This window comes from Cheilinus undulatus, linkage group 15 (genome assembly GCF_018320785.1).
Source record: "Cheilinus undulatus linkage group 15, ASM1832078v1, whole genome shotgun sequence".
NCBI classification, from domain to species: Eukaryota; Metazoa; Chordata; class Actinopteri; order Labriformes; family Labridae; genus Cheilinus; species Cheilinus undulatus.
Window position 1 is genome coordinate 45250989 of NC_054879.1, and position 27217 is coordinate 45278205.

The following is a 27217-nucleotide window of genomic DNA, read 5'->3' on the forward strand; positions in this document are numbered from 1 at the left end:
CCATTCAAAAGAAATTATTTTTCAGCAGTGTTTAATAAAAGCAATGAGCCACTTAATGCTTTTAAAGCAGCTTAGAGGGTTTTTGGCACTCCAGGGCGAACGTCTCTTAGCTTTGAGGGCGCTCTCTCGTTGCTTTTTGCTAAATTAACATGTATAGTTCCAAAATATACTGCAGGTTCACATCAGCAGACTCCTCCATGGATTTCTTAAACACTCAAACAGCCTTCAAGCACAAAACTTAACTATAGCTTTATATAAACAAGTGTGAAATGGATGGCATGTTTAAGTGCAGGGTAAAAACAGACTAAAATGCTGCTTCTGGATGTTGTAGTGGCACTCTCAAAAGCTTAGAAAGCCTTTCACTTTGTGGCAGTGCACACAATAGCCACTAGCAGCAGCTTGGCAGGAAATCAGCTCGGTTCGTCTTGTTCAAAGGTTTAAAGGAGGTTGAGAAAACAAGGGGAGAAGGAAGTGGGAGGACGTAAGAAAAAGGCGGGAGCAAGCAGGGGAGAATATAAAAGGGGGAGGGAAAGAAAAGATGAAAAATAAAAGAGGGTTAATGAGGCCGTCTAGGACCATCAGAGACTTCTCATCCTGTGTAAAGCCTGGCTACACCGAGGAAGCTCTTGGCACAGCTGTGACCAAGGGAGAGGGGCAGCATCTCCCAGGCACAGGAGCCTTCATGCGTATCTCTGGCTCTCAGCAGCCCGACTCCTGAATGTAGAAACATTCAAACAACCTTAGGAGGAGACTAATCCCTCTGTCTTCTGTATTCTCCTCCCCCGATAGAGGAGCCGCAGTCACTTCTAAAAGCATCTGCAAATTGTCAGCGAGAAATAACATAGTGCTGTCTATTGAGGATGAATGGCCCACATTCCTGGTGCGTTATAGTCATTTAATTCTCCCCCTCAGCCCTCTCACTGTGACTTTAACAGATTACACTTGGCAGAGGCTGGATGAAGGGCGGTGGCGGCTTGGCGCACGCCTGCTCTGGAGAAACAAACACTTAAATGGATGCAGCTGACTGCATTCCTCAACAAAAATAATTCTCCAAACCCCCTCTCCAAACAAACAGGAGAACCAGCTATAAACACCAGAAAAGGTTACACATAAAAGTAAGAATAGCCATAAAAATACACTGTATTGCCAAAAGTATTGGCTCACCTGCCTTGACTCGCATATGAACTTAAGTGACATCCCATTCTTAATCCACAGGGTTTAATATGACATCGGTCCACCCTTTGCAGCTATAACAGCTTCAACTCTTCTGGGAAGGCTCTTCACAAGGTTTAGGAGTGTGTTTATGGGAATTTTTGACCATTCTTCCAGAAGCGCATTTGTGAGGTCACACACTGATGTTGGACCAGAAGGCCTGGCTCTCAGTCTCCGCTCTAATTCATCCCAAAGGTGTTCTATCAGGTTGAAGTCAGGACTCTGTGCAGGCCAGTTAAGTTCATCCACACCAAACTCTCTCATCCATGTCTTTATGGACCTTGCTTTGTGCACTGGTGCACAGTCATGTTGGAACAGGAAGGGGCCATCCCCAAACTGTTCCCACAAAGTTGGGAGCATGGAATTGTCCAAAACCTCTTGGAATGCTGAAGCATTCAGAGTTCCTTTCACTGGAACTAAGGGCCCAAGCCCAGCTCCTGAAAAACAAGCCCACACCATAATCCCCCCTCCACCAAACTTTACACTTGGCACAACGCAGTCAGACAAGTACCGTTCTCCTGGCAACTGCCAAACCCAGACTCGTCCATCAGATTGCCAGATGGAGAAGCGCAAATCGTTACTCCAGAGAACGCACCTCCACTGCTCTAGATTCCAGTGGCAGTGTTCTTTACACCACTGCATCCGACGCTTTGCTGCTTAGCCATGGAAACGCATTCCATGAAGCTCTCTACGCACTGTTCTTGAGCTGATCTGAAGGCCACATGAAGTTTTGAGGCCTGTAGCCATAGACTGAGGTCCTGTCGTTCCCAATCGCTTCCACTTTGTTATAATACCACTGACAGTTGACTGTGGAATATTTAGGAGCGCGGAAATTTCACCACTGGACTTGTTGCACAGGTAGCATCCTATCACAGTACAATGCTGGAATTCACTGAGCTCCTGAGAGCGAGCCATTCTTTCACAAATGTTTGTATGCCTAGGTGCATGATTTTATACACCTGTGGCCATGGAAGTGATTGGAACACCTAATATTAATTATTTGGATGGGTGAGTGAATACTTTTGGCAATATACTGTAGCTTGTAGCCCGGTTTAAAGTGCCTTGGTGGCCTGAGCTGTCATTCTAAGAACGGACCAAAAAGCCATTTCCTTCTGGTCTTTCTTTGTCCCACTCTCCTTTGAAATGGACATTGAGTTTAATGAGCACATTATTAGGCTCAATTTGTCTTCTTTTTTCAGCAGCAGAGTTAAAGTAGACACCCTGCCAATGACGGCACAAAAAAGGGGAGCAGGCGTGAGGTAGGAAAAAAGAGGGGAGGCAAAGAAAAGCATAAAATAAAAGTAAAGTAATAAAAGTCTGCTTAAGAGAAAATGCATGACAGAGCAAAAGAGAAGCAAGAAAGAAGGAATAAAGCATCTTCTAATATATACTGACAGGAAACCCCCAACAGCAACAATATCAAGGTTAGGCTGTCAGATGGCATCTGCCAAATGTTTGATATGGAGCCTGATCGTGTGATCATCCCGTTTCCTTCTACTTTGGCTCACAAACTCTGACAAATAGCTGTGTTACAGGTAAGGCTCTACCAAGCTAATGTGAGGAAATGGGAAGCAGTAAGGGGGACGGAGGGTGATAAATACAGAAAAAAAGGGGAGGGTAGGAGTGAGAAAAGATGAGGCAGAGGAGAATGAGGACGTGGAAAAGATGCTCCATCAGAGAGAAAGAGGAGGCTAGGCTGGCGTCTTATTTTCTCAGAGGACGGAGACTGAAAATACATTCATGTCTGCTCGAGCTAGCATCACTCAAAGTAGAATGACGTAACTGACAAATTACCAGAGCCTGCAAATGCACCTGAAATCGAACGTCAACAGGCTGTAACCAGACTGCTCGATCTAAAAATGGGTTGGATTTGCCAAATCAGGTAAAAGGCAGATTGATATCTCTCATATCCGAGACAACAAATTACTGCCAGTGGCACACAAAACGTGCACATGTAGAAGCTGCACAGTTAAACCTCAGCAGTAGTTGTTCCTCTCTGCACTTTCTGTCATTCTCATCCTTGCACACATGCAATGCTGACATTTTCTGAAATTAACCTCTTTCTTTGGTTGGTTTGTCGACCTGTTGGTCAAAGAGCTCTCATCTGACCAAGATGTTCGGGTATAGGCTGGAGCCTATCCCAGCTGTCATTGGGCGAGAGCCGGGGTACACCCTGGACTGGTTGCCAATCAATCGCAGGGTTGACATATAGAGACAAACAACCAGGCATGCTCACATTCACACCTACGGCCAATTTTAGAGTCACCAATTAACCTATTGAGCATTTTTTTTGGTGGTGGGAACATGCAATTTGATAGGAATTTTGAGTGAGGACTTTAGTTTTTCTTTTTTTTTTTTTTGGGGGGGGGGGGGGTATGTTTGGAAATGACCAGAAAGCACACCAGGGACCTTCTAGCTGTGAGGCAACAGCGCTAACCCCTGTGCCACCATGTAGACCCTAATTAATTTGTATATCTTTAGGAATCTGATTGGAATTTTGAGTGAGGACTTCGTTTTTTTTTGTTGTTTTTTTCAAAGCTCCCATATGAACCATCTGGGCCTGGTTAGAAAGTGACAGAACCAATCAGCGATGAGGGGCAGAGTCGTGACGTAAACAAGCAGCAGCAATAGGCCGGTGCGATTGGCGGAATAGCTTAGCGTGGATGCTGCTAGAGCACCAGTTTTATCAGACTTGACAACATTTCTTCCTTAAAAGAAGAACGAAGAACACTAGTGAGTTGTTTTCTTTTCAAAAACGGCAAAAGTCGAGTACTAACATGTCTTTAGTTGCCATGTTCTGCGTTATTCTTCAGACACTGCACACGTGCAGCTCGATAGCGGTTATGTCACATGTTTTGTTGCTCTTACTGGCCCGTAGAGATGTTACATACAGAACGTTCATCCAATCATACTACGAGTTTTTTTTGAAAGCCTCTGCCTTTTCCTATTGAAGTTTTACCAGATGGATGTGTGAAACACATCCATCTGGCGTGTCAGGTTAGAAATTTGGGGGAATTTGCTTGAAAATTTTCAGGAATTTTCATGGATTTTTTTTTTTGGTGAACATTTAGTGTAAATCTTTAGACTTTTCAGAGAAGCTAAAAGAGATTTTTTTGTGGAAGTTTAGGGGGTTTTTATGTTTTGGAAATCTCTTTGGTTCAAAGGGAATTTTACAGGATCTCTAGAACTTTTGGTGGAACTAATTTAGTTATGGACTTAATAGCAATTGAAGACCATAAAAAAGCATTTTCAATATTTGTAATTCCAGCTTTAAATCTATCCCTTAAAATTCAGTACTTCAGCAGTTCAGTACTTTAATGTGATATTATTTTGATTATTATCCTTGATGAAAAAAAAAAAATATGAAAGTCAGATCCCTACAGTAAGGAATAATCACAAAGTAGCTTTTCATCTGGAAGAACTGCACCACAACAAACACAAACAGTAAATAAAATAGAAGTTGGAGATGCATATTTGACCGAAACCAAACATAACACCTACATGCACATGCATCATGCAAACATGACACAATGAGGACTACTGGAACCCGACGTCAATCAAAAACCAACAATGTTCACCTTGAACGTCATCATCAACCAAGGCGTCTGAAGATTTTCCCCCGGCAGCAGAAATTCAAGCAGAAAACAGAGCAGTAACCTTCTAACATTAATACAAGGATTTGCTGAGTGAGGAAAACACAAAGGGGCCTTGATTTTATAGAGGAAACTTGCTATGGGCAGTTTAAAATGGCTCCTTTAATTTCCTCAAAGAAAAACTTACTAATGACTGTTTTCATTCATCAAAGCAGAACTGTAGATAGCTTGAATGTAGCGTTAGCTGGCTTCTTTTTTCTGTGGAGTTAAAATGGTTTGTCAAAGATATACACACATCTAGCTAGAAAACACAAGCTAGAGCTTCTTTTTTCCTCTTTCCTCTTAAAAGACAACAAGCAAGCAGGTTCATGCAGGCTCTCCAGTTACCATCCTTTCTTTTAAAGTCAACTGTGTTCAAGCCATGAACTCTTACATAGCATCCTCACTGCCTACGCTACAGCCTTGATAAAGCACTCATGAAACTCTGGAATGAAAACTTTATGTGTGAGAATGATTTTCATCTATTCACTACATTAGAACAACTCCTTTTGATACTGATGTTTGTAATAGTTATAACTCAGTGAACCTGCAAAGTAAAGCTCCCTTTGCACTGACATGACTTAACATCGATCGATAGACTTTATAAACCTTCTCTAATGAAAGAGAAACTTAAAAGCATCTATATTTTTTGTCTTTCTAGGACAAATTTCTTATTATTACAATGCAGTGATATAGAGGTGTGCTGCAGAGGAGAGCAAACTTTAACACTCATAACCAAGAGGTAGTAAAACTACACTATTTACTTAACTGCTTATACTTTTTTTGGTGATCTTATAATTCATAGCCTTCTTTTGACTTTATTCTTTTTATCAAAACACAATTTATATTTTACCCTACAGCCATATTTCTTTGTTTTCTACTTTAAAAAGCACCTTGGACTGTTCTGGTTCCTTCAAATATACCTTGCCTTTCCAACATGTTGTTTGTGAAAAAACTTTTGCAGCTATCTTATCACTTGTGAGCACGTTCACCAAAATCTTCCGTAGATTTTTCTTGAATTTATTTATAAGATCTTAAGGAAACTCTACGGATGATTCATGAAACTGTTCTTAAACTACATGAATTGTTCACACCTGTGTTCTTAGATTAATGAATGCCTAGTGCTACAAAGCTGGAAACTCGTCCCCTTTTTACCTACTTTGCACAGAAAAACGCCCCTTTTATGCCCATATAAGGGCATGAGTCTGCAAGGCTGGGGGTAAACACAGAAGATGCACTGGATTAAACTGAGAGGTAGATAGCTGTAAAGAAAGCCCAAATTGAAATAATGAGATGGACTCCAACTGTAAAAACACTTAAATACAGTGCCTTTAAAAAGCGTTCAACCCCTTGGATATTCTACTCTATTTACTGATATTTTGAATCAGTCATGGTAAATATAATTTGGCATTTTAGACGAAAAAGTGTATTAAAACTTGTAGAAAGAAAAAGAATTAATGTGTTCATGTGTTTTATCATTTTTTGGGTACTTTAAGTGACCCTAATTTTAAAGAGAGGGTACTATACTTTCAGACTTTTAAAACATAAATATAAAGTCATAATGTTGGGTGTCCATACTTCACGTATGCAAATTTTCAAACCGCAAGATAAATGTATGGGGCAGAAATCTTGGAATCAGAGTGTAAACTGATTAAAACGGTTCATTGGGAATCTCTCCGAGACCTTCCCGATACGAGGTTTCGATGGAGCGAACTGATGAGGTCATCGCAATAGGATCTCCTGACTGGTTCATCCGTGCTGCCGTGAAAGCGGAACAAACCGCCCCCACAAGGTCTTTTAGCCATTTAGTAACACAGTAATTAAACACTTACCAAACAGATACGTCCTGCTCTATCCTTCCCTGCTGCTTGTTTTTTTCCCCCTCTCTCTCCACACTATCGGCGTCAAACTCCGGGCCTAACACGTACGGACATATATCAAAATTCGCCATATTTTACTCAGTCAGATCGGTTCATCCAAAGTTTACAAGTACATAAACATAGCCACATTGGAGGGGGCGGGCACAAAACACTGAGTCCTGCTGCCAGCCAGCTTCCGGAAAATTGGCCATTGGAGGAAAGCAGGTCCGAGGGGTGTTAAAGAGACAGCAGCGAAAACGAAGCGTTTCAGATGGAGGTTAAAATAAGGGTTTTTCAGGACGCCAGTGTGAGAAACACGAGGAGTTTTTTGAGCTGTAAACCATGTGAAGCTACTACGTGGGTATCAGAGAGATGGTGTAAAGCCTTAAAAAAAAAAGGCATAATACCCCCACTTTAACAACCTCAGAGCAGACAGACCCTCAAGCCCCCCTGAAATCTCTGGCACCACCCCCCGAGGGGGTCCTGCACCCCAGGTTGGGGACCAAGGATTTAGGAAGCGCTGCCATTAGAAATAATGTTCATCACGCTGTAATGAGAAAAGGATGTGGATAACAGTAGGGAGGAAAAGAGATTATGTCATATTGTTTTCAGAGTAGCTATGATTTGATTAGACATTCACTCTACAACAAGGGCACATGGGATATATTCTTCATTGAAATATGAATGTGTAAATTTAGGTATTTATAAGTGTGAGTATTTTAGCTCTAACATAGACTTAAAAACTCTTATCTGAGTGTTTAGTTTCAATTCATGATTTAATAGGATGTACTCTGAAATTTCTTCTTTATGAAACAAAGCCGGCGAGTTAGTTCTGTCAATAATCTCAAGGACAATGATTAAAACCTGACACGCATCTTATTCAAATCACATGACTCATATCCTCCTAAATTAGTGGTCTATTTAAGCTGCAAGATTTCCGGTCTCTTTCTCTGCTGCACTGGCTACTGCCTGGATCAACACTATGCTCTCGCCTTCAGCCCACCTCCAAATTGGCCAAACATATTATGTTGCATAATAAATGCTTAAACAAACTACAACGTGAGATTATTGGCTGAACTAATAATATTTTAAAAATAAGGCCCAGAGTTGACTAAAGATGAAGATTGTAGTATTTATCACCCTTTACTACAGTAGCAGTAAAACAGGACATTTCCATTGACATGTGGGCATCAAATAAGGACAACTTGATTGCTTTCCTACTCTGTCGCTGAAGGAAACCTCGCTCTAATAAGCCATATACTACTCTTCTGTAGCTAATATTTGTCCTCTTGCAGGAAATATGTTCTGGCTGCTTTCCAGGACAACCTCTGCCTTCACAGTCAGTTTTCTATTTAGTTTCAGAAGCTGAGCGCTGAGCCAACAACATGTCAACAAGATGTGTATCACTGTGCAAATGTTTACAGCCTGCATCGGTTAACTATCTACTCAAGAAGCACAGAAGAATTTATGAAAAGTCGAGATATGACAGCCTATAAAATTGAATTACTGCAATTTTAAATCATGGGGAATATTTGAAGGTACGAATTACAATTCATTATATTTCTATTAAAATTTCTACATGGCTTTAAAAACTGAAAATTCTCTCATTCATATAGCAAAACTTGGCTCTTGTTATAATGGTCGTGTCCACACTGAGCACCTTGAGCTACAGAGAGGGGTGAATGCATACAAGGCCAATATATGCTAACACTCATCCTTAGTGACTAAAACTTACTATAACACAGTGATTCATAGCTTTTCTGCCAAATGATAAAAGTAACTGCAAGCCAAACAAAGAGAAAAACATTCTGAAACTATCTCGTCTTTCTGATTTGACTAAGGAGCAAATTTCTACAAAATAACCAGCTGAAAATGTGCTCTGTTTTAAAAGTTTACTATAGAAGGCTGTGAAACTTGAGTGAAAATGTCTGTGTTTGCGTGTGTGTGTGTGTATTTGGGCACCTGTGAGGCTGTCAGGTCGTGTCATCCTCTCATAAATGTCATAACTCTGGGGTCCGTAGGGGTCTGTGCTGTGGAGCATGGAGCGGGGCAGAGTGGAGCTGTAGTGCTGGGGCACCGCGGTCATACTGGCTCTGACCGGCGAAGATGAGTGTGCGGGCTGCTTCGTCAGCGGAGGGTTGATACCGTCCACCATCGTCAGAGGCGAGCCCATGCGGCCTGACGACGACCCTGCTGACGCCTGGTAGGGGGAGGTTGTGCGGCTCGCTGTGCCCGATCGTGAGTTCGTGGAGCCCATGCGTCGCAGTGCGGCGGGGGAGTTTTTTTGCGTGGAGTAGGGTGAGCTGGTGCAAGCGACGCCAGTGTTACTTGTGCGATGGGCAGAGGGTAAGGTAGTGGAGAAGATGCTGGAGAGGGGTTTGGGTTCGGTTACGATGGGGGAGCCGTAGGCACTGCCAACTGGGGTGCGCAGGGAGCCTCGGGAGGGGCTGGCGTAGGCTGGCGAGTGAGAGCGAGAAGGCACTGAGCTTACCCTCCGCATAGCACGGCCTGGCACGGCTGCTGTTACTGCTGGAACCTGCAGAGGAAAAACAACAGTCTTTAGGGAGCTATGAAATCATTAGTAATAATGTTTTCTCCTCTGCTATGTATTGACTTCAGCACTGATACTGACATGCTAAATAACACAACATTATATAAGCCAATTCATTACAGGGCATGACTTTTCTCCAGGCCATATTTATTTTCTCCTCTCCTCCCCCTCTCTGCTGTGTGTCACAGTGCCATTTGGTTTCTCAGTGGTCGTGTGTACAGCGCTGTGTGAAGCATGATTATGTTGTTGTGCACTGTGTACCTTCTGTGCCTTTAAGCTTTACATTCACAGAAAAAAACCCTCCTGCCTTTTGTGTTTTTCTATTGTTGTCAGCTTACAGTCACTGGTTTAATTAAATATCCTAAGCTCTGAACACCGTGAACAATGACTGTTGGGTAAAAAACAAAAACCTGTGCTAGAGTTGCTCAATAGATTCCCATATTATGTGCTTGACAACATAATATGTTGTGAGGCTGCTGGCAGTACCTGTGCTGAAGCTTGGCCTTCAGCCCTCGCGTTCCTCATCAGGGTGCCGGTGCCGGCGCCAGGGAAGGAGTACTGCATCCTCAGCTCGGCTTTGCCCAGGTTCTGGCTGCTGACGTAGCCGCTGCTGGCATCCTGGTAGCCACTGTCCGAGTAGGAGTTCATCTGAGTCGAGCTACGGGAATTCCCAGCGGACCCTGATAGTGAGAGAGAGAGAGAGAGAGAGAGAGAGAGAGACGAAGGAAGGAGGACAGAGAAAAATGAAAAGCAGAGAGACGGGGAGAGAAAGAGAGAGGACATGTCATGAATGGTTTCATAATAGATGTGACCTTTACCTTGACAGCATTACTAACGACAGAACTGCTCTGCAGCCCTGTGATTCAGTACGCCACTGTACATCATTCAGCCTTTCATAAGCTGTGCTGAGGGGTCAGCTGTTATCAGTGACACTTCAACTGTCAGGTATCAGTATGGAGAAGACAAAGGTGCAAGATGAAACAGGCTTTGAGCATCATTAAAGGAAAAGATTTGTGGTTGAAGATTGGCTTTATAAATTTATTGTGACAGCGCTGAGGTCAGAAAACAGAGAAGCGTGTTAAAAAAGAGGGCAGCAGAGGATGGACAGAAGGCAATAACAGACCCTCACTTTCATGGAGGGAGGCCTGCTCCGGGGAGTACAGAGACACCTGCTCCGACTCAGTCCTGATGCGGTAGCTTGGCGACTGGGTGCTGTCAGTCAGCCGAGACTTGGTGTCCCCTGAGGCGGAGGCATCTGGGAGGACACAGACAAGAAGCTATGAGTCTGGAAACAATTACAGACTTTTAGCTTTGGAAAGAATTGCTGTAATAGCAGTAAACAATTTTTGGAATTGAGAATAAACATCAACAGATGATCATTTCTGCAGCACTAGTTTCCTGCTTGTGTACAGTTGGAGTCATTAAATTTGACTGCCTTACTAATTCTGTAAGGCAATCAAATTGACCAGCATGTCACTTTAACTGCCATACAGCCGTGCTCCAAATAGTTCAGCTGCTCTACATTTCCCTTCATCCACCTCCCCTCATGCATGACAACAACCAGTGTGGCAAAAAGGACTTGGAATTAGCCCTCTAATGCTCCCGCGCACATTGTGTCCCCATAATCACAATCTAGTTAAGCGTGACCAGTGTCGATGTGTTGCTCTGCAATCACTAGAACAATGGGCAGCAAGTGGAGGGGAACAGGGAGGCAAACAGTGGCTGCCAGGGTCTGACTGAGAGCTGAAACCCATGAAGAAGCTGCCTTTTAGCCCAGGCTGACCTGTTGAATCAGTCTGTAGACATTCACACTGGTTTGAATCACAGGCCCAGTGTCTGGGAAAGCTTAACAACCTGCAAAATACATTCCAAATAAAAGCATGGATCTCAGGAGGGAATTTTGCAACCCTTTATGTGCATTTGTTGATAGTAAGTGAAGCAACAAAATATCTATGATGAGGGAAGCTAAGCTGTGTGCAAAAGTGGTGGAAAACCTGAGACAAAAAGCTGGTACATAAATGATCCAAGCACTCAAAATGGTTAAAAAAATAAAGTCAGAAGATTGAAGCATTAAAAACACCTCTAGGGTATCATGATTCTGCTTGTTGTCTTGTTTTTTAGACCGTCTTTAGATAAACGTATACATCAGAAATGCACCGTACCACTAACAACCAGCTATCTAACACCTCTTCAAATAAAAAATAAGAAAAATAATTACACATACTTTTTAAAACAGAAGACAGAAATGATGATGCAAAGATGATGCTGGTTTTACTTCAGGACTTTTTATCTTGCATGACATTCAAGTTGGTATCTGAAAGACAGCCTGTCATTCTGTTCCACAAAGCCCAATTCCAGTATTTTTCCATGCTGTTTTCCTTTCTTACCTAACTTCTCCCACACCAGAGTGCCTGTTACTGCCCCAGAAATTACTCCACCTCTGCACAGAGGTAAACCGGCCCTTGGCTTTCTTTTTGTTTTTTTTCTTGGCTGTATGCACTCATTACAGAGCACCTCATCTAACCTATATCTACTGAACACACAACAGTTCCCTTAATACCCACACTCAAATATGTGTGTTACAAAAACGTCTGCCAAATTAAATAGGAACATTGTGTTTCTAATCTCTGCTTGAGCATCTGCAGTCATTCTTTTGCTGCATACTCTCCCTCAAAAATACAGAGCTTGATATCCGAGTCAGTTGGCAATAACACACTTCCTAGTCTGATACGGCAGGTTGGACAAAGTTTTGTGGGAATAAAAGCAGAGGCAGGGAATCAAAATCCGACCTGTGCTTCTTCTGGGTCAATAACTATGTGAAATGACTGCGCTGGTGGCCAGAGGGATGGATTTTGCAGCTGCATCAGGCTGCAGCAGAGACCAGAGGGAGAAAAATGCAGGTGTTTGCTTACTCTTTATGAGGAAAAAAAGGTTAAAAATGTACAAAATGTGCCTCTGTGCATTCATAGATCAATACAATTTTTCATGGGGCAAAACAAAATAAGAATAAAAACAATATTTCCAAGTATAACATTTTATGTGTATTTTTGACATTTTTATCAGTGATTTTATGGAAGTCGTAATATTTAAGAGCAGTCTTTCCACGACAGTGATTTTCTTGTTTTTTTTTAATCTGTTTTGTAAAATGAATTTCCCAATGTGATCATGACAGTGTAAAAACTGATTACCGTGAGATATTTCAGCTGCTGAAAGGTGCATTTCATCCATATTTTTGCACTTCTAGAAACTCTGTCTTAACCCTTTCTGCCACATCAAGCTCAATAACAAATTAATGAATGTTAAAATAGGCAACTATCTAAAATACCAATGCTGCTGATCAGGGGGGGTAGCACAGGGGGGAAAGGATACTGATTGGCCTGCAATGAAAAGTGAGTTTTTACCTATTTTTTCTTAGTAATTACTGTCTTTATTGAATTAAAAGCAACAAAATGAATGGGTCAACAGACTGAAATGTGTATCAAATAGAGTATAATAAATACTGGGGGGCCTGTGCTCCTCCCTTAAAAATATCCCAATGGTATAGACCAGTGCTGTGAAATAATGCAAGTAAATTCAGTTTAACCACAGTAAAAATATTGCTCATAAATGGGAAAATGATTCTTCAGAGATACATAAAAATTTACATTTATTTGTAAAAAAAAAAAATCAGTTGGGGGGGGGGGTATTCTTTCTGGGGAACCAAAATCCCTACCTACGCCCCTGCTGCTGATTAGAAAAAAGGACAAGAGATGGAATTGTGACACTGGAACAATGTGTAACAAACTTCAGCCTCCCAGGATATTAATGCCACTGCTGCCAACTTATCAAAAGGTTATGTTGTATATAGAGTAAAGGGAACTTCCTGAGTCAAATCAAAAGGCATTTCTGTGTCCTTTGAGTCTTAATAATGACATAACCGAGCAAGTCTTTTTTTCCCCTCCTTCCATCCTGGCAGTGACTCTGCGTCTGGCACTCAGCATGTCGTTTCAGACCACAGGGTTTTTATACTGGGCCTTGACCCCGTTTGATAAATGACGTGCCAGAAAGAAAGAGCAGAGGAGGAGCAGGAAGAGAGGGAGATGAAAAGAAATGAAGACAGAGGGAGGCCTTTTTCTCAACACGCTGAAGATGAAACATAGCAGGCTTGAATTATCAGAGTATGGCTGAGAATTCTGGTAAAAATTCATGCTCCCACATGCACATTAATAATTAAATAATGTGGACTTTGTAGATGATGACATGACCTATAGGGATGGACACTGAACTCAAACTGAGAGGCTTTGCTTTTATCGGAAATCAAATTGTCTGTTTATCCTCGTCATTATGAATTAATTCATTCAACCTTTATTTAAATCTCAAGGAACCATTGAGATCATCCTGTAATTTTCTATGATGTCAAGAGGAGTTTTTCCAGATGAAGTGTTTGTGAAATTTTGAGCATCAACCAATCACTAGATTGTGTTGAGTATTGATTATGAGGCTGATTTAACAAAGATGTGATGTACGATGCAAACAAGGCTTTATAAATAAAAACCAGTGACTTTCTTGTCTGACAGTTACAGGTGCTCAGCTCACTTTTTAATATAAAATGCAATGATGAGCAGAATATCTGTCCCCAGTGATAAATCTGAGGGCCGAGTGATGAACTGAATTTAGGGGAGCAAGAGTGGAAGCAGAGGCATTCCAGCCAATAACGCCACCTCAGTCTAGGATGGATAAAATACAGCTCAAATTATGTTTTTGCTGAGCACCGTGGAGCGAGATTTGCTTCTGTAGAGGAATCCAATTTTTGGATTTAGCTTGTTGGCGAGTGTATCAATGTGGCATTAGAATGTGAGTTTTTGGTCAAACTGAATGACAAAATATTTATACTCAAAACCACTTTCAATAGTTTGTCCTGTCAAAGTGGTGATGTGAATGCAGGTTGTCAGCACGGGTACTAGTTTTGGAAAATAGCATAAATTTGAATTTGTAAGGGTTAAGACAAGGGTGTCCAAACTATGGTCCAGGGGCCAAATGTGGCCTGTGGCCCATTTTTGATTGGCCTGCAGCAAATTTTAGAGATAAAAGTAAATATGGCCCACATTAAAACATGAAGCTTGTGCTTAACGGTAACGTAGCCTATTTCTTGTTTTCAGCACAAGGCAGTGCTACCAAGTTAAATTCGTAAACAAACATTTTGACAAAATGATACCTTCATTAATAATGTCCTGATGGATTATCAGAGCAAATAGCAGCACAATAACTTTTCAGGGGCGGAGCCAGTGGTAGCCAAGGCTAAACAGGGCCCCCCGAAAATCTGACTGACTCCCCAAAATATCCTGAAAATGATTTTCAATTTGCCCTGTTAGCCATTAACTAACATCTAGGCATACCCAATCTCTAAGCATGTATTAACTGACACTGAATTTGTCTTACTAACTTTGAAATCCACATGAATGATATGAAAACGGCCCCACCATCCTAATATATTTCTGTCTGTGGCACTCTGTGGAAAAAGTTTGGGCATCCCTGGTTTAAGAGCAATGTTGCAGTAGATCAAAGGCTTGCTGGAGGATCTCAGTGGCTGAGTGTAGAGTGTTGGCAAAGCAATACAAAACTGTATCGTCAGCATAAAGACGGATGCTACAATTTTTAATAGCAGATGGAATACTGTTGACATGAGTGGAAAGTCATCACATTTACTCAAATTACTGTTTGAGTGGTGTTTTAGGGTACTTGTACTTATTTTGCATCCATTTTGGAATCAGTACTTTTACTTCTACTTAGGTAAGTTTTAACCAGAGTAACTGAAATTTTACTTGAGTATGATGCTCTTGTATTTTTTCCACATCTGTTGACTACACCATAGCACAGAGGACAATGATTCTACTTCACATCCAGGGCTAGACATTTTGAAGTTGACTGTTTAGATGTGTTTTATGTGTTTAGTTGTGTTTGGATGTTGCCTGCTGAGCAGTCATCCCTGCTACGTTTCCGGTAAATTGTTGTTGTTTTTGATGTTTAATTCATTTACACCATGAGCGAAGTTATTCACTGAGTTACTGTACAACTCCACAGCATCTATTCAGCACTTAGTACTTAAAGAAAACTTTAAATTAAATACTTGATCCGTAGATTTATAGACTGTTTCTTCAACTTAAGTACATGTTCACCAGAGTAACTGTACTTTTACTTGAGTAAAATAGTTGAGTACTTTTTTTTACACCTCTGGTTGTTGATATATAATGTAAGCCAAACTGATCCTTGTATTTAGCCTCGTGTAATTCCCTTTGACAAAGGTAGAAATGTAGAACATTCCTTTCCTAAAACAACACACTGTTGTCGCTGTGACAGATAGTCCTGGAACCATTCACAAGACTTCAAATTAAAGCAAACCTCCATTTGTGATCACTGCTTTGGCAACTCCTACTGTCCACAGCCTCCTATGCACTCTTCAAATATCATCTCTCCTTTTAAAAATGCTTTGGATAAAACAACAGAATGACGCTGCCAAATTTCACAATCAAGAGATCTACACAGTTTTATCTCATTAATCATATCCTGGACTCAGAGAGCACTTTCAATCCCAACCTTTCAGTCCCTGGTGGTCTGTTAAAAATATTATGTTCATTTCACAAAGATTTTGACACATTATCTACAACAAAATCTGGCCTCTTTCCCTTCAGTTCAACATTTTCCCATCCACCTCAATCATGGAGAAATTGAACTTGAAGTCACATGGTGGAGAGTGGCCAAGATTGTTCAGACTAATCAAAATTAAATCTGGATTATAAAGATAATCTTGGGGAGGGTGAGGATGAAAGGTGGGGAAAAGATAAACTCTTAATGATATAAAACTAACAGCCTTATCATTCTGGGTCTGCTGGGAATCGAGAAACTGGAGACAAATAAGAATAACAAGAAATCATTAATTCTTCACCCAGACTATGAGGAAAACTGGCCTGGAAAAAGGCTTTTGTATTTCACTTCCCAATGTTGTTTATTTTGTAGCTTTTCTATCACATATTGAACTAAAATTTAAGTCTCATGGGGCTTTTCCACGAGCTGAGCCGTGCTCATGGGCACTGCTCATGAGCTAGCCAAAGCGATGAAGCCCTACCTCCAAGTGCCATGCTGATGTCAAAGTGGTTCGCAGGGTGCGATTTTACCCCGTCTGCTACTGATACCGCCCCATGATAATTTTTCACCCCACTGAGAGACGAGGAGATACGTTTTATCCCTGCCTCTGCTTCAGCTGTCTCTCCGTTTAAGTGATGGTCTAATGCCAGCATTCACAGTAGAACTTAAACATTTATCACACAAGAACAAAACTCCAGATTTTGTGCATAAACGTAGGAACAAAAGATTTTGGGAAATAATCTACTTGCAATTTTTCTCCAATATTGCGATTTGATATGTGAATATTTCTTAACTCTCTTTTTATTCCTAAACTAGGGTTGAACAATTCTTTAGGAATATCTAATTCTCATTATACTTAGTCGTATTGCAAATTGGATATGAATTGTTACATTTAAGGGTTTTTGTCACTCTCATATTTAACAAGAAAAATGTACAAAAATGAATGTAGGATTTTTTATACATTCTTCTGAAAAAAATTTGCACTTAAATGCTAAAATGATATGTCATGCATGACATCTCTGCTGCAAAAAAAAGTTTAAAACTGCTAATATGACACAAATTTCATGTCAAAGAAAAACTGCACCTTCTGCAATTTGAAAATTGCAGCAGGTCATATTGCTATTTAATCTAATTTTCGATTAATTTCTCAGCCCCAAAACTACGGTCCAATAGCTGCACACGGCTTCTCATACTGACGAGTGAGATCAGGAAGGACCAGGCACAGATCCAGGATTGCAACTTTCTCTGCACCTACTATTAACAAAAGTTTGATTCTTTCCCCTTCTGATAGACCAATAAATTTTAGACTTTTTAAAAAATAAAATGCTGGAGATGTTCAAAACATTTAGCCCATGATAGAGTCAGTCTTTAATTTATTACCTGCTGTTAGTAAGGCATACCATTCTCAACGCCCGGTCCAAAAATATGATTGTGTTCATTTTCTGCTCTCTAGAGAGAAATAAATCAACAATCAGAAGACTGCTCTTTAACTTATATGCAGGAAAATTCTTTCCTCTTGATGATAAGTGAGAATTATTATAATTATTGATGGTGGAAAGAGTGAGAGACGGTGAGAGAGAAAATGTGAAAAGAGCGGCGTGCAGCGCTGTCAGTCTACAGTTTGATTTTTGCTTTAAAACAATGTAAAGTCAATCAGATCAGTCATTGTAGAGCAGGGGTGTCAAACTCAAGTCCTGGGGGCCAAATCCGGCCCAACAAACAGTTAAATCTGGCCCCCAAGATTATATCATGTTTCTGTTCTAACTGGCCCATCAGTCTGAGGTCTGCAGATTTCCTCAAGTATAAAAATGTGAACTTATCCTTGATGATTTAAGATATCCTTGTTAAGTCAAAAAATCTGAAAAAAAGGGGTGAAAATATTTAGATAAGAAGTCAGGAATGTGGGAAAAGAAATAAATTTGTGTTTTAATTTTACATTTTCAATTTTGCATCTCACAATTAGGACTCAAACTTAGGATTTTGACTCTTTATTTCATACATTGAGCATTTCAACTCAGAATTTTGACTTCTTATATTATATTTTGAGCTTCTGGATTCATCATTTAAAATTTTAACTCACATTTGAAATTTTTAACTAGTTATTTTGTATTTTATCTTATATTTTCAACTTCTAACTTTGACTTTTTAATCCCATAATTTTGACTTTTTAGACACAATTAAAAAATGTGAATCATATTTTGACTTAATTTCATGATTACGCATTTTACTTCATATTTTGACTTTTTAAACTCATGATTTGGACTTTCTTTTTAATACATTTAAACGTTTCTATTAGATTTGTTTCAATTTTTTTTTTCGGCCCCTGCTGTGTTTGAGTTTGACAGCCCTGTTGTAGGGAGATCGAGGAGGGCTCAAAACAACGTGTCATCAGCTCTAGACTCACCCTCAATAGCTAGGTTGTGGTGGAAAAAGCAAATCCCCTGCCGAGTCAAACCAAGTCGAGCCGAGCTGTGCCATGTACTGGAAAAGCGCCACAAGTTCACTGTTAAATATCTATCTAACCAGGCTGAATATTTTTGTTGAGCAGTGTTATTGTTGCAAATGCTGAAAATGTAGATATTCAGCCGGAACAGGGTCTTTATCAGCATGTAAACCTGACAGGATAATGGCAGAGTATGAGTCTGAGGATGAACAAAACAAGAGAGGACAGAAACTTCATTCTGAGGTGTTCTGTCTTTTCCTCTCACTGGATTTGAGCTGCGACTGCACTGACATTTCCCAAGGCTAGAAGGCTTGTTTCCACAGTCAATCACAAACTCTCAGACAGAGTTGAAGTAAGGTGGCTCGTGAGGCCAATAAGCCTCACAGACAAACGCTTCTCATTAGGCTCTGCGCCACACAGCTAGTCTTTAATTCGTTCGGACTGGAAAAACTACACTGCCTCATCTGACTATCATTTATCATTTACAGTACAACGAGAAATCAATACCAAGCAACAACAATGATTGTGATTAGTCCCAGGCTGTGTTCCTAATGAAATACACTCAGCAAGGAAATGGAGAGCTGGTAGCCAATGAGAAAATGTGTAGTATTAATATTCCCAGTGCATATGTACAACTCAAACCCCCCCATGGGCTTTTCTGTCAGGATCGACAATAAAAGATTAATGACCATTTCAGAAAAACGCCAAGTTTTACTGTGCAATTAATAAGCCATGAAATACATTGGTAGATTCAATTCATTATCTGTTCTCTGCTGTAAAACCTTCAAGTATGTGGAGTGAACAAACACAGAGCACAGAGGTTTGACAGAGATTCTTCACTGATACTGATGTGTGTGAGAGATAGAGGGCTAAAAGCTCAGATAACCATTAAAAGAATAAAGTGCTTCAGGCTGTTCATTACTGTAAGTCTGGTGAGGGCTCATGTTAGCAGCGATGGTGGAAATGTGAAACATATCTTTAATGCACGACATATAAACACTTAACTAATCCTGCAGACACACGAGTCCACTCAGGCAGAACTAAATTAGAATGCAAAGCCACTCTAGCAGAACATTAAAGCTTCACTTATGTTGTGAATGCAGCTTTTTCATCATTTTGACACTGAACCGACAGCCAAGTCCAAGAATCATTGACAGTAGACCTCATAACATTAACTAAGAGTATGTAAGCATCTGAGTATTTATGTGTAGATGTGGTTATTGACCTCTGTCCTCCGTCTACAGTCGTCCATGGATCACTTAAGGTGTCATCAGGAGCCCTACTCAGGCTGCCAGTTTAAGGTGCAGTATTTTTGCCCCTGTGATGTCTCGCCTTCACTACGAATGTCACAGAAGCATAATAGATGGATGGATTGATCCCACCTTGGTGCTGGCATTGGAGGTGATAGATGAGATGGTAGGGCCAGTGCTGTGTGTGTGTGTGCTAGGGCTGGAGGGTCAGTCATGAATGCAATGTGCACTTTACAATAGAAACATTACAGGACCAGTGATGGTTACATAACCTGAAGAATTCGCCATGTATCGTAGCTTTTGCCACGCTCGATGTATAAAATGACTATATTGCGAACATCAAGTATAAATTATGTGGAAGCTTTGAGCCATCAGCATGCATTTCTAGATGGAGTTTCACTTCTCCCATTGTCCCTGAACGTATCTCTCTTACAGCAGAGCACATGCACATTTTTGTATCAGCAGGGGGGGAGAAGCATGGGGGAGTGTGGGAAGTAAACAGAGCAGCGTGGCAAGTTAGCGGTGAGTTAGCGGCGTTTATAGACAGACAACGAGAAACAGCGCTGGATCTGACATCTGGCAGTGGTTCAGCTTTAAAAAGGAAAAGGTCGAACTAAAAGCAGTAATCGTTAAAATATGAAGCAAGATGATGCAGAGGTAACGGCGGCAGGAACACATCGCTAAAGACATGAGCCCAGTGTTGTTGAAAAGCCAGGATTTAAAAATCTCTTAAAGACTCCACCCAGGATACGTGATTTGCCTGGGCGTGAATATTCTTCTGAAAACTCCCTGCCAGAGTCGTACATGTCAGAGAGAAGATGGCCCAGCAGCGGGCAAATGTGATCAACTTCTTCACAACTATGGAGCCTTATCTCAGCCTTACAGTTCAAAACACCGACAACAAGGAGTTAAAATGTTCCTGCCTCCAAACGAGCTTTATTCCACATGATCACATAGGAGAGCTTCTTGAATAAGGTCTAAAGACGCTCACATGTCATAAACATGTCAGAAACGGGTCCAGTGTTCATCAGCACAGATAATGGACTAATGTAATCACAGCTGTGAATCTGAATGGTGGCCTAGACTGCATGGTTTTGGCCTGAATGTGGCCTAGACTGCATGGTTTTGGCCTGAATGGTGGCCTAGACTGCAGGGTCTTGGCCTTCAGCTGCATGCAGGATTGATGAGTTTTGAGTAGGCAATAGCAAACATAACAAAGAAACATTTCAGAACTTTCCATACACTGTTAAAAGCAAAATAGCATGGCAAATTTTTTTTTTTTTGAGAAAAATTGCAATATACAGTGCTTAACAAATGTATTAGACCACCCTAACCCTAACCAAAGTAAGGTTTATGTCACAGCTGCCCTTAATTAACAGCATTGGTAATTACCAAAATCATTTTTTATGTTTCTGCAATGGTTAATACACCAATATGTAGAAGCTCTTTAACCCAAATGATATTTTTAATGCTAAAATATAAGTATTATTGTTATTCATGAATTTTCAAATTTACTGATTTACAAAAAAACTGAAAAATAGTAAAGCACATTAATATTTCTTGGTTAATATGTCAAATGATAGTTATTTACTTGCATTCCTGAACAGAAAAATAAGTTTTAGCGCTTGAATGTTATGCTTGATTAATTTCTGACTTCTCAGAGAAGCCCACTGAGCCGGCTCAAATTTGGGTGAATTCAGTTTGAAATCCCTCATTCCTGTTCAAAATGGTAAAACATGGAGAGCTCACTGAAAATGAAAGAGTCCGCATTAAAGCACTTCATGATGCTGGATGGTCTTTGAGACAAATATGACAGGTGGTCTAATAAATTTGTTAAGCACTGTACATAAACATAAAATTTCACAATGTCTGTTTTTTCCCAGTCAATCGATCAGGCCTAGTGTGTGCATGTCTCTCATCCTGATATGTTGTAATGTGATGTGAAATGATGTGCAGGGGACACCAATATTTGCCTCTGTATAATTAGTATGAAGAAAAATGATTTTATGTATAGCAGCTAGCTATAACCAGATTAACCAGTTGCAATTTGTGGTGGAAAAAACTTTTCTGGATTATCTGGGAGCTTTCTCTGGAGGTAAATTTGGTCTCAGAGAAACAAGGTGCAAAGATAATTGTGTAAGACATGGTAAAACAAAAACCAAGAGTTATGGCTAATATGCATTCAAAATGTTTGTTAAATCATCACACTGCTTACTGAAATACAGACCTACATTACTGTAGGCTGCACATTTCTCTGTTAGGTTTATTTAGCATGGAGAGCCCCATTGTTATAGACAGAAAAATAAGTTTGCCACACAAAGTACAAATGAAGTGGAGGTATGATTGCTGCCAATGTAAGAGAGTTTCATGGATGATCTGCATATATACATGGTAAACTTGAGAAAGGCACGCCTTTTATAGGCGTACGTGTAAATATACTATCATAATAGAGTTTGAAGTAAGCATACCTGCATTCCTCCACGGCAGGGACTTCTCAGACGAGCTGTGGGGAAAAAACGAAAGGGATTAGTGAACACATGTACAACAATCAGACACAGCACAATAAAAGCCAGTGACAGAGAGTGAAATCATGTGGAAGAGACACCTTGGAGCCCCATGTTCTCTTTCCTTGGGCTTTCACAACAGGGTCACAAAGCTATAAACACTTTGTTTGAGATGCAACAACTAGAGGGTTGGAGCAAAGCTCCTGAGTGCAGATTTGATGTTTACAACACTGATGCAGAGTCCACACTTGTCACTGGTGACAGCTAGTATTTTTGAAGACCCATCGGCAATGCCAAAACAACCAAGTGAAGGACTGGAGGCTGTTTTTCTCCTTTAACATGCTAAACTAAAGATACATGATCCCAAATGTCTGTTGGGGGACAGGCATTGGGAAAAAAGTAAAGTTAGTACCTAAACAGATCTGTACACTGCAATCATCATCAGATAACGCCTACATGCATTTAGTATGATCCCTACACTTCAAAGTAGGGCTGAACCATTTGGGAAAATAATCTAATTGCGATTGTCATTTAATATGCGATTAATTCTTAAGTTCCTCATGCCATGCATTTTATAACAAAACCAAGCAATAATTCATTCTTTACTATATAACAACACAATATTCAGTTGAACTAGGCAGAACAATTTGTTAAAAAATATCAAAATGTGATGGGTTTTTTTTACACATTTTGCAAATTATATGTGAACTGTTGTATTGCAGGGAATGACATTTTTAATATAATTCTACTATGTATTAAGAAAAAAAAACAAAAATGAAGAAAATTGAATTTTTTTGGACACTTTTCTAAAAATATGGCACTACAATGATTACACGATATGTTATGCAAAACACCTGTGCTGCAAAAAAAAGTTCTAAACTGGTATTTAGAAGAAAATTTCAGGTTAAAGAAATATTGCACCTTCTGCGATTTGAAAATTGCAGCAGGCCATATTGCGATTTAATCTAATTTGCAATTAATTGCCCAGCCCTACTTCAAAGTACACAAAAATGTGTTTGATTTACCTGGCTTGGAGGCGTTTAATATCACAAATAACTCACTCATGCAGGCCTCCTAGCATATAGTGTTTTCTAGCCAGACGAAGAGTCCCGAGGAGAGTCAAACTGAGCTTAGAGGCTAACCAAACCCCTTTACCATGTAAAAAAATCCTAATTTTGTTGAGTTGTGTGGAAGTCAAACAACAAGCTCTACTGAGCTGAGCCAGATCTCTAAAAGAAGACGGATTCCTGTCACAATGAACGAGGCTGGGTGGATATCAGCTGAGGAAACACGGGTAAGATCAGAGATTAATGTGCTAAACTGCTGCAAAACTGTAAGAATGTTTTTAATTTTGCACTTGGCATAGTCATAAACAGCTAAAAAATGGCCTTTATGGCCATGGCCTTTAAAACAGAAACCATCACTTGGCTCGAGTTTCTGCTGCTGCTTGAGGTCATCTGTAGAGACCTTATAAAAAATGCCATGTGTTTTAATGCCTCTTTATCTTTTTTGGGTTTTATGTGCTGTTTTTATCACCTTTTACATTCTTCTTTTAAATTATTTTAAGTTAAGAGCTTGGAGCTTGGATAAGGATCCAGTATTGGCCAGAAATGTGAAACTGTCTGGGACAGAATTTGGTCTACGGACCAAGGTTGAGAGGAACCCAGGTTTTTATCTTTTGTGGATCTTATTTGCTGTTTTTAATCACCTTTTACATGTTTTGTTTAAAATTTTTCCATTTTGTTTCTTTTTTCCCTTTGTTAATGTATTTTAATGTCCTGTGTGATGCACTTTGAATTGCTTTGTTGCTGAAATGTGCTATACAAATAAACTTGCCTTGCCTTTATGGGAGCTGAAATTGAAAGCGCAAGATCACACTCTGTATAACATACGTGCCATTGTAAATTCCAGCAGAGACACTCAGTCCCCTGAGAATCATGTGGGAGAATAACAGCTCAACCACAGAGCAATTATAGTTAGACGCAATTCTAAGAGACCCAAGCAATAACGACAGAAGAGATCACAATACAGTCAGACTGATCAATGATCTGTGATCAATGATGGATCAGACTGAATACAAAGTGCAGACAAGGACTCTAATAATAGCACAGATCCAGAATGGCAAAGACTCCTATCATACACTGGTTGATGGTTTTCTTCTGTTTTTTCCATTTTGGTTGCAGATATTGTTAGAAGACATTTATTCTGTTAGGGACGTGAAGTATCTTTTAACAAAATAACAGGAATGGGTGCTTGTGGCAGCAGGAAATCTGCTCTCTCAGTCAGCTTGCATTTTACTGGTGAACCCTAAAGTGCTGGAAGTGTCCCATCTCACCATATGGAGGAGCAGACTGTGGGACGGATTTTAATTCCTGCCAGTTTATCATGGTAGAGACTAGAGAAATCAAGTCTGCTGTGCCATATCTATAGCTGCGTTAATGCAAAAATCCTTCCAAAGAAAGCTTGGGTTCAGGTTTGATGGACGCCATTCACATGTTGGAGCAGGGTGCCAAACTCAAGGCCCGGGGCCTAAATCCAGTTGTGGTACAGTTATACCCGGCCCACAAGGTCATATCATATTTTTATTATAACACGCCTACCAGTCTGAGGTCTGCAGATTTACTGCAGAATAAAAATGTAAACTTTACCATGATGGTTTAAAATATCTTTGTTAAGTCATACAATTAAAAAAGTAAAGAGTAGAAATAATTGGATTTAAAGTCAGGAGCATGGGGAAATACATTTTTGTTTTTAATTTCATATTTTCATATTTCAATTCAGAATTTTGACTTTTTAATCTCATATTTCAACCTTTAAGATTCACAATTCATAGTTTAAAGTCATATCTTCACCTTTTCAACTCATACTTTTAAATTTTATCTCATGTTTTTATCTTTTCAACCCCTGATTTTGACTTTTAATCCAACAATTTGACATTTTAGACTAAAATTTAAATATTTTGTCTCATATTTTGACCTTTAAAACTCACAATTTCAAATCTATCTCATATTTTGACTTATAAACCTCAAGATTTTGAAATTTCAGTTTTTTTACCTTTTAGACTCATGGTTTTGACTTTTATTTTATAATCTGACTTTTAAAACTCAGGATTTTGAATTTTATCTTATATTATGACCTTTTAATCTCATGGTTTATGAATTCTATTTTAAATTGTGACCTTTAAAACTTGTGATCTGGATTGTTATTTTATATTATGACTTAAAAATCAGGGTTTTAAGTTTCTATCTCATATGTTTAATTTTTCAAAACTTTATGTTCACTTCAATTTTTTTTTTACCTTTTAAACAATAAGTTTGACTTTTTGTCTCTGAATTTTAACCTTTAGACTAGTCATTTTGATTTTTTAAAACCTCAAAATCATTTATTCTTAGTGCTGTTCCCCCCCTCCCCCAATAATTCATCAATGAAATGAGGCTGACAGTTAGTGGTTAAATGTCAGCCTCATTTTCATCAGTGATGATGAGGCTGACAGTTAGTGGTTAAATGTTAACCCTGTTCGGACCTGAAGTTAGGCCCAAATTCAGAATTCGGCCCCTGCTGTGACTGAGTTTGACACTCCTGTGTTAGAGGCTTGAGTTGTATGCAATTTAAAACTGCGATGCTGGGAAATTTTCCCAAGAGAACCTGGAGTGTTCTCTTTTGTTTTACTTTTTTAAACAGAGCGACTGTTTGTAAAAGAGATGCACAGATTGTGACAGGGCTGATACTGACGTTTTAAAATGTCAAATAGCAAAAGGGCAATTTTGGCTCAGTTATTACCGTTTTTAAAATCTTGTCTTGAATCTTCTGTCATTCTTTGAGTCTGTATATCTTTATGTAATGTGTTTGAACTGCAGCCAGTAGTCCCCTCTCTTTCAAGGGTGCTTTAATATTCATCCCTTTGTGTTCCGCGCAAGCTTACATATTCAGACAGACAATGCAATACCATGGCCAATCATGGGGGCAGTGTTGAGCAATCTAGCCAACAGTTCAACCTACAGTAGCAAAACACAACAAAGAAGAATCAAAAGGAGGCACGAAATCAAGTTTTCTGTCAGAGGACAGACCGTTCTTTCTTCAGTGTACTGGATGGACAGAGGAGCATCAAAGTAGTTGTGTAGCTCCTTGAGAGCCAGCGCCCTCTAGTGGATTCATTTTTCAATGTCCACTCCAACATAACAGACGTATGTAAGTATGAGGGGCAATGACAGCTGTAACGTTTAAAATGCACAGATCTTCTTTCATAGAGAATAAATGAGCCTTCAGATTTTGCACACTGCTGAGATTTTTTTCATGTTTCATTTTTTAAAATGCTGACAAGAGATTTCTTTCGCCAGGTTTGCCAAAGGGCCAATGTCTGTCAACAAGGCAGATATCACCTAAGTTCAACCAATGCATCAATGTAACCCTAGTTTACAACTCATATATGCAGAACTTAGATGAAGAAGCTTTCCCTGTTATTGCATCATGCCTCATAACTGAAATGGAGACTGTCGTTTTGCATTTGGGCCGTTAATTAGGAGGAGTTCACTTGCAAAGGAGGTCTGTAATTATTTCACTAAATGCTAATTTGTAAAGCAGGGAGTGGTGCAGACCATGGAGAGTCTCTCTTCAGCTTCTTCAGTTCTATCTGCATTCCATTCAGCCAGCATGTTTACATGCAGGACAGTAAAAGCAACATGTCTGAGTGCATTTTCCTTAATTTCATAAACAATTATTTGACTTTTTGTTACTGCATGTCAACAAACCTTTTATTTTGCAGTTGACCTGTGCATAACATAACCAGGATGGAACATAGCATCAGATGGATGTGTTTCACACATCCATTTGGGAATCATCCTTAGGCGGTGTTTGGGAAAGGGCAAAGCCTTTGAAAAAAACACAGAGGGTGATTGGGTGAACGTTCTGTCTGTCTCATCTTTATGGGCCAATCAGAGCAACAAAACATGTGACGTAGCCGCTAACGAGGAGTAAACTCCATAGAGAACTGCATAACGTGAACCATGGCGACTGTAGTAATGTCAGTACACGACTTTTGTCGTTTTTGAAAAGAAAACAACTCACTGCTATTCTTTGTTCTTCTTTTAGCGAAGAAATGTTGTCACATTCTGATAAAACTGGCGCTGTGGCAGCATCCACGCTAAT

General features: G+C 39.9%; 1 protein-coding gene across 5 annotated transcripts in view; it reads right to left on the minus strand.

Moving 5' to 3' along the window:
* Positions 1-27217, minus strand: part of pkp4 (plakophilin 4) — a 142602-nt gene that overhangs the window by 42468 nt on the left and 72917 nt on the right. For 3 of the 5 annotated variants that reach the window (XM_041807008.1, XM_041807003.1, XM_041807005.1), the window contains 4 exons: positions 22037-22071; positions 10378-10509; positions 9741-9934; positions 8666-9239 (listed from right to left, as the gene is read on the minus strand). In XM_041807008.1, coding sequence (XP_041662942.1) covers positions 8666-9239; positions 9741-9934; positions 10378-10509; positions 22037-22071 — 935 coding nt within the window. The remainder of the gene's footprint in view (positions 1-8665; positions 9240-9740; positions 9935-10377; positions 10510-22036; positions 22072-27217) is intronic. The other 2 variants (XM_041807004.1, XM_041807007.1) reach the window with 2 other exon arrangements.